The 8,872-nt window shown below is 47.7% G+C and overlaps 1 protein-coding gene across 1 annotated transcript in view; it reads right to left on the reverse strand.

The window, feature by feature from the left end:
* LOC106815904 overlaps positions 1 to 8,872 on the reverse strand; it is a 51,557-nt gene that overhangs the window by 31,512 nt on the left and 11,173 nt on the right. Inside the window, exon 3 of the mRNA XM_014820431.1 lies at positions 3,220 to 3,258. Within this exon, the coding sequence (XP_014675917.1) occupies positions 3,220 to 3,258 (39 nt within the window). The remainder of the gene's footprint in view (positions 1 to 3,219; positions 3,259 to 8,872) is intronic.

Below are 8,872 nucleotides of genomic sequence, written 5' to 3' on the forward strand. Positions count from 1 at the left end.
TCTCTCTCCCCCCGCTCTCTCTCTCTCACCCCCGCTCTCTCTCTCTCTCTCCCTTTCGCTCGTCTTTCTTCCCTCTCGTCTCGTCTCTCTCTCTCTCTCTCTCTTTCTCTCTCTCGTCTCTTCCTCCCTCTCGTCTCTCTCTTCCCCTCGCTATGCCTTCACTATAAGTTGTCATTACCTAGCTGCAGAGATTCGCGCCCCGCGGCGAGACGAAAACGGGCGCGATCGTGTTCTCATAACAGTATATTTCCGCCGACCACTAAACATCCACTCGCATTTCTTCCGAGAAAAATTCGCCGAAGAGATGGAGGACGAAGAGTAGAAGGAGGACGAGGAGGAGGAGGAGGAGGAGAAGGAGAAGGAAAAACGTACGCTAGACAAACAGTGTGTGCTGCGCTCGGCGCTGGGAAGGGGGTAAAACAAGCTATTTATGTTAGTTATGTTATATTAGTTATGTTAGTTTCTCCTTCGAGCAGAGCTGTTGTTCGTTAGGCAATGTACACACGCGGGTCGGGTTATTGTAACAAGTTTTTTTCCTCCTCCGCGCGTAGCAGGGATGGTGGGGGGGTTGGGGGAGCGTGCTCCTGTGAATGCATCAGAAGGCAGCGACAATCTGTCACGTCGCAGGAAGCTAGAGCTATCCGAAAAGCATGCAGAGAAAGCCAGAGAAACATAGAGAAAGCCAGAGGAACCCAAAGAAAGCCAGAGGAACCCAAAGAAAGCCAGAGGAACCCAAAGAAAGCCAGAGAAACCCATAGAAGGCTAGATGAACCCAGAGCAAGCCAGAGGAACCCATGGAAGGCTAGAGGAACCCAGAGCTAGCCAAAGGAACCCATAGAAGGCTAGAGGAACCCAGAGCAAGCCAGAGGAACCCATGGAAAACTAGAGGAACCCAGAGCTAGCCAGAGGTACCCATAGAAGGCTAGAGGAACCCAGAGCTAGCCAGAGGAACCCATAGAAGGCTAGAGGAACCCAGAGCTAGCCAGAGGAACCCATAGAAGGCTAGAGGAACCCAGAGCTAGCCAGAGGAACCCATAGAAGGCTAGAGGAACCCAGAGCTAGCCAGAGGAATCCAGAAAAAGCCAGCGGAATCCAGAGAAAGCCAAGGGAACCCAGGGACAGCTAAAAAAGCAAAAAGGAAGCCAGGGAAACAAAAGGAAGCCAGGGAAACCCAGAGTATGCCAAGGGAGCCAGATAGACAGAGATACGCTAGGCAATTAGGGGACTGCTAGAGATAGTCGGGGCTGACAAAATGAATCCGGTGAAGGTTAGTGGTAGTCAGTGGACGCTGGAGGTAGCCAGGTGGGTGTTAGATGAATACTGTGAGCCAGAGCTAGCCGACAAAAACCTGAGGGTAGTCAGAAGCAGCAAAGAGTAAGTAGTAGAAAACCAGAAAACAAAACAAAAAGAAGAAAAGAATAACCCGGGAAGAGCCCCAGAAACAGCCAGTTTTGGGAAAGACAGGAGACGATAGGGATATAAAGATAAGGAAGTTAGAGACACAGAGGGGAAGCTCGAGAAAGAGACATGAAGCTAGAAAATAAAGAACTGAAGCGAGAAGTAGCCGGCGAAGCCTGAGGTAAGTAGGGATAAGTCCGTACGCGGAGACAGGACATAAGCCGGTCCTAGTCGTTACTAGATCCATAGGGCTTCAGTCTGGCTCCACGTGTCTCTCTCTAACACCTGTTGTATCCTATATCGCGAGCGTACGGTCGGCAGCTGTTGCCAGGTTGGCTTCATCCGAAGCTTTCCGGAAGGATACCGAAGGATTTCACGTCGCGATTTTTTCTTCTCGCGGGAGTAGGCGCGTCAGAGAATTAATTCGGCGCTGCGATAGTGTCACACGAGATGGGTAAGGGTGATGGCCCGGCTGTGAGCGTTGGCGGGAGGCAGTGATGCAGTGTGCGAGATGGGGGTGGGGGGTCAGCTGTTAGTATGCGTAGAGTGTGTGTTATAGCGGTGAACAGGGAATGGTGGCGTAGCTGTAAACGTAGATGGTGGCATATAGCAGCAGACAGCGACGCTGGCTTGGTTGTGTGAAGTGATACGGCAGTGAGTAGGGAATGGTAGCTTGCTGCGAACACGTATTGTAACTTAGAAGTGAACAGACATGATAGTTTGTAGCTACGTATTTCAGAAGTAGATAATAGGGAACTATTTCCCTATTATCTACTTCTGATGTATATGGTTTGTATAGCTTAGATATGAACAGGAATAGTAGCTTAGCTATGAACATGGTTAGTATAACTTAGCTATGCTATGAATAGGGTTGGTAGCATAGCTATGAACAGGGATAGTAGCTTAACTATGAACAGGGATAGTAGCTTAGCTATGAACAGACATAATAGCCAACTAGGAAAATGCATTTTATAATTTAGTTTTACGACAACTTAGCATTGAATAGGGATTAGAGCTTAATTAGCAGTGAACAAAGATAGTAGTTTAGCTGAATAAATGTGATGTATAATCTATTCTATTCATGAAAATATTTGGTAGCCTAGCAGCGAAATTAGATGAAAGCTGAGCAGCGAATAGTGACGGTAGCTTAATTAATTAGCTGCAAACATAAGCTAAAAGTAAGCTAAAATTTAATAAGCTTAAACATGGATGCTATCCTAGCAACAGGGATGCGCTGGAGATGGATAACCGGATTATGCGCAGTTGATAGCTAATTACCGGTGATGGGCCGGTAAGACTGGGCTTAAGGTGAGGATTAGTGTGTTACAGGTGGGCGGCTGTGATACGTAACGGCTCATGTACGTGACAGGTATAGCGACAAGCTTCTTTTTCTATGTAATTCTTCGTCGTGCCTAATCCTGTTTAGCTTATCGTTCGCCTATTGCTTCTCTCTCATATCACGCGCTTCCTTTTAATCTACTGCGCTTCCTTTTTCTCTTCGATTTTTGTATGCGGGCTTCCGCGTTATCCGCCTCCTCCTCCTTCTCCTTCTCTTCATCCTCCTCTTCCTCCTTGCCACCTTTTCTAGCCATATTCTGTTTTTCCTCTTCCTCCTCGTGCTTCTTCTTCTCCTACCTCTTTCGCTTCTTCCGCCTCTTCCTCCTCCTCCGCCGCCGTCTCCTCCTCATCCTCCTTCTCCTCCTCCTCCTCCTCCTCCGCCGTCTCCTCATTGTCTCCCCCTCTTCATTCTCGCCTTCGCCAACCACTCCAACCTTCTCCCCCCGCTGTCACAACAGCCCTCATCATCCACCCCATACTCACCCTCCTCCGCCTCTTCTCCTCTTATCGAGCAATCGCGTCCTGGGAAAAGCAAACCGCGTGAAACATTTAATGGTTCCGGTTCCGGCCAGCCGGTTTTAAGCACGCGTACACACACGTGCCACTATTACAACACCATAGGAGATTGGGAATCGATTCTTAGATTCCCAATTCAAAATCTCCAAATTCCTAACTCCACGCAAAGCGCGCAATATGACGTCATAAATAATTACATGTACTTGAAACATCGAGGAACGGGACGTGTCCAGGTCAAGGGGTCGACGCACTTTTTTAAACATAGATTACGCTAAAAGGATTGAGCAATAATGCGAAGCTAGAATTGCTGGTAATGAACTTCGGCTTGTCGGGGCGATGTTTGGGATGCTCATGCGTGTAATTATAGATGGCGGTAGCGGCGAATATTTGATGCAAACTAATAAAAAATGAAGGACGATGGGGGTTTCCCCTGTAGACGTATTATCTTCCTTTACCACACATTCTTCTTCCCTTATCACACATTCTCCTTCCCTTCTCACACATTCTCCTTCCCTTCTCACACATTCTCCTTCCCTTCTCACACATTCTCCTTCCCTTCTCACACATTCTCCTTCCCTTATCACACATTCTCCTTCCCTTCTCACACATTCTCCTTCCCTTCTCACACATTCTCCTTCACTTATCACACATTCTCCTTCACTTATCACACATTCTCCTTCCCTTATCACACATTCTCCTTCCCTTCTCACACATTCTCCTTCTCTTATCACACATTCTCCTTCCCTTATCACACATTCTCCTTCCCTTATCACACATTCTCCTTCACTTATCACACATTATCTTCCTCTTGTCACAAATTATCTTTCCTTAATTACATTTTATCTCTTCCTTATCAGGCGTTGTCATCCACTTATCACTCATTATCCCTCTGTTAGCATACATAACGTTTCCTTATCGACATAAATTATATATTTTTTATCAAGCACTATTCACGCCTTAATACTCATTTCTTATCTATCAAACACTGTATTGTCTTTGTCACACGTTACATCTACCTTATCATACATTGCCTTAACCTCATCACAGATAATCTCTACGTGTTCATTACTTTATCACGTGCACACGCACGCACGCACGTACGTGCGCGCACGCGTACACATTGTTATATCATGTTCACATCGGTTTATTCTATCTCGCACAGGATTTTTTTTCGGAAGATGCACAATAGCTACGTTTTGCTGTTCTTCGCAAGCGCTTCTTAATGCTTTACTTTTTTTTCTATCCACAACGTTTTCATTCACCTGTTCAAGATATATGTTCAAACTCGACACGCTACAAAGCGAGTAGCCGAGATCTTTCGTATATAAGACACGCGCACTTTAAACGCGTGATCAAAGCGACATCGTGGATGTCATTAAACCGTGAATGACGTTATGTGTGTGAGCCACTCAACCGTTGACCACGCGCCGGCAGCAGCAGCTCTCACACGCCGCTAACCAGCCGCGATGAAATATCGGTAGCGCACACGCGTTCACGCACGCACACGCATGCACGCACGCACACGCAATCCGCACACACGACCGCACGTCCGCCTACACGCACACCCAACTCAGGCACACAGACACGCGTGCGCGCCCACACACGTAGGGAGAGAGAGAGAGAGTGGGAGAGAGAGAAAAAGAGAAAGATAAGAAAGAAACACACAGGTACACGCACAGTACGAACGCACAGTCAACACAGGCCACAGCACGATTAATTTTGCCACTCCCAATATTGGGACGCTGCGCCCACACATACAGAGAAGCTGAGAGAGAGAGAGACGAGAGAGAAGAGAGAGGAAGCGAGGAGGAGAGAGAGAGAGGCCCCAGCGAGAAAGAGAGAAGAAGAAAGAGGGCAGAAAAGAGAGAAACGCACACACACACACACACTATACACACACACACACACACACACAGCACACCACACACCCACACACACAACACATACACACACACACACACACACACACACACATACACACCCACAGCACACACACAGACACGACACACACGCCCCCCCTCCACACACACGACCATACAGAAACCATCGGTAATGCCACCGTGCTGAGTATGTAGTGCACCAGGTACCTGCACATCCTCGCACCGCACCAGGCCAAACGGTAGTTTAGATGAGCGAGGAGACGATCGCTTGATACGGGGCGACAGGTTGGAGGCTACGGGCATTAGCCACGCTCCGGAGCTCCCGTCCCGGCGCTCCTTACACACAACACTCCGCAGTTCAATCAGCTACTGCTTCGTGCAAGCCTGGTTGCCATCGAAAGGCACTAGGTGCAGCGCAGCGCACGGCACGCGCACGCACGCACAAGTACATACGCGTACTGTCATTCGCAAACACTCGCACGCGCCTACACACGCATGCACACACGCGCACACATAGACACATACACATTGATAGACGGACAAACTGACAGACAAATAGATGGATAAATTAAATAAATAGTAATAAATAGATAGGATAGTAGATAGATAAGAGTAGAATTAAAGGATAGGTAGATAAGATAGATAGACAGAGCAGACAGAACAGCATAGAGTTAGATAGATAGATAGATAGGATAGATAGATAGATGAGATTAGATTATGAGTAGTTAGATAGTATAAGATAGGAAAATCAGATAGGGATAGATAGGCTAATAGCTAGTATGATAGTATAGATAGCATAGATAGAATAGTAGATAGTATTAGATAGATTAAATAGATAGATAGATAGAGAGATAGATAGATAGATTAGAGTAGATAGGATAGAGGTAGATAGATTAATAATAGGAGTAGATAGATAGATAGGCATACATAACGATGAATAGATTAGATAGATAGATTAGATAGATAGCATTAGCATAGATAATAGATTTTAGATTAGTATAGATAGATAGAATCAGTGATAGATAAGCATGATAGGGGATAGGATAGATTAGAATAATGATAGATAGTAGATAGCCTTAAGACTAGAAATGTATTCACGCGCTTCACACGCACACGCATACACGGAAGCGCGCCTGCTAATGCCTTTTTACGGCATGTAAAGGTGATGTTCCATGGGCGACGTCTTCGTTTTGTTTATATCATGATCATTAGCGGTGAGAACACACGGCGCGGAGTTATTGACTCCAAGAACGGAATGACGTGGTCCGTCGTGTATCGACCGACTCATCATGGAGTTACACAGCGCCGGGCCGAGGAGGGAGCAAGGAGGAGGAGGAGCGGGAGGGGGGCAGGAGGGCAGAGATGGAGCAATGCGAATTCTTGCAAGCCAGGAGGCGGAGGTTGGAGTAGGGCAGGGAAGAATGACACGAGAAGGAAGAATGGCTGACAATGGTTAGAGAGCTCGCCGGAGCATGGAGAAAGAAGACTGAGAGAAGGAGAGAAACAGTGAGGGGGAGATTATGAAAGACACTCACACTCACACACACGCGTGCAGCGCAGCACGCACACATGCACGCGACGCACGGCGAGCAGGGGGTACTCGGTGGCGTGCATGTCGTAGGCTTGGCAAATCGGCACCCTTCGGTAAGTTTAGAAGCCTTGGCAAACATTGAATTGGCAGCGCATGCGCAGCCGCGGTTTCGATATTCGATCGGCGGCGTGAAAGGTGAGAATTCCCGCGTTGGTTAAATATTTAACATGGCGTGCGGAAACAAAATGAAAATGGTCAGTAAGCGACAGCATAACGACGACTTACGAAGGAACGATGATGGAAAATTACAAAGAAATCATAAATATGTTTAAGAAGTACGGACGATGCAAGAAAAAGGAAGACGGAAGGAGCATAGGAGGGGAGACAAGAAACGAAGAGCCAAGAAAGGCCCTAACATAACTGTTAAGATATGTTGGAGAGAAACGACGGGTAAATAAGTAATTAGAATTAAATGAAACGGACAAAAGAAGATCGAATTAAGAAGAAGGGGGCAAATAGGAGGAGAGGAAGAAAGAGAAATGGAGAAGAACAATGACGATCGGCGACAGTGACGGGCAACGACAACGAACAACACAAAATCACCGATCGACAATCCATCACGACGACCGATGAGGATATGACAGTCGACGAGCAGTGGACAACGACGATGATGACGACGACAAACAACTATCGACGAGCGACTTACCATGCCGAGTTCAGGACGAGCGACAGTTAACTTGCTGACGGGGGGCCAAGCGCATGAACAATGAAACTTACACAGATATTTTACCTTCGTAGACGGGCAGTGAGCAAGAGGGAATCCGGCACGGTGCGGCGCGGACGGCCACTGACGCGTGCCGGACTGCCGCTGTCGCTTGACCGCCCCGCCGTGCGTCCGAAACGCTGGACAATGCCGTCGTAGCGCGGCGGCTCTGACACTACCGGTCATCGGTCCGTCGGTCTCGAATTATTGTTCGGGGTCGGCGGCGTTGGGGGCCGGAGGGATAATGCGTCGAAACGTCTTCAGCCACTCTTGGCGGGTTGACGCGAGTTCGGCTGGGTCGGCCGCCAGGAGATGAGGTGGGGTTGCAGGCCGTCGGAGACAATGACAAAGGTGAAGCTTGTAAGCGACTAGACCCGGCGCGTGTTGCATACGCTGCAGAGGGGCTCCTGTTAGGTTCGAAGCGGCCACCTTCGGGGAGCGAGCGCTGTGGAACTGGGTTCCTCCGCAGGGCTGCCGGCTACATCTCGATGTGGAGCGGCGGACGGAGTCGGACCTTGGCGGGGAGTTAAGCGTCGTCAGCTCTCGCGCAGGATGGAAGGTAGTCGTTTGCGGCCCCACGTGCAGACAAGAGGGGAGAGCGAGGCTCGCTCGATACAGATGATGGCCTGCCTTGCCTGGAAGAAAGGAGAGAGGGGAAGGTAGAAAGAGAGAAGGGAAGAGAGGGAGCCGAATGTAAATAGGACAGCGAACGGGAGCGAGGAGATGAGCGGAAAGCGACGACAGAGCAGACAGGACAGACAGCACAAGACGAGACAGACGAGAACAGAACATGGCAGACAGAGACAGAACCAGACAGATAGTTGAGAGAGAAGGATAATAGAGTAGATACAATAGATGATAGATGGTAGGATAGATAGGATTTAAGTAGATGGAGTACGATAGTAGGATATATAAATAGATAATAGGGATAAAGTAGGATGATAGGGAATAGGATAGGATACGTAATAGATAGATAGATAGAGTCAGATAGCATAGAGTAGATAGGAGAGGACAGACAGGCAGGACAGGGGACCAGGACAGATAAATAAACAGGACAGATTAGATAGAAGAGAAGAGAGAATAGATAGGATAGATAGATAGATCAGGATGAGACTAGATAGGATAAGAGACGATAGATAGATAGATAAGATAGGATAGGTAGACGATAGATGAGATAAAGAGGAATAGGATAGGACAGGGAGACAGACAGAAGAGGATTAGATAGGATAGATAATAGGATGGGAGTAGTGAAGGATAAGGATAGGATAAGATAGATAGATAGATGAGAGTAGATAGATGTGAGATAAGATAGGATAGCATGATAGATAGGAATAGATAGGATAGATAGATAGAGTAGATAGATATGATAGAGTAGATACGATAGAAGGCCAGATAGACAGACAGACACAGACAGACTACAGTAGGACAGACAGAGCCAGAAATATC

This window comes from Priapulus caudatus, unplaced genomic scaffold, assembly GCF_000485595.1.
Source record: "Priapulus caudatus unplaced genomic scaffold, Priapulus_caudatus-5.0.1 Scaffold1232, whole genome shotgun sequence".
Taxonomy (NCBI): domain Eukaryota; kingdom Metazoa; phylum Priapulida; class Priapulimorpha; order Priapulimorphida; family Priapulidae; genus Priapulus; species Priapulus caudatus.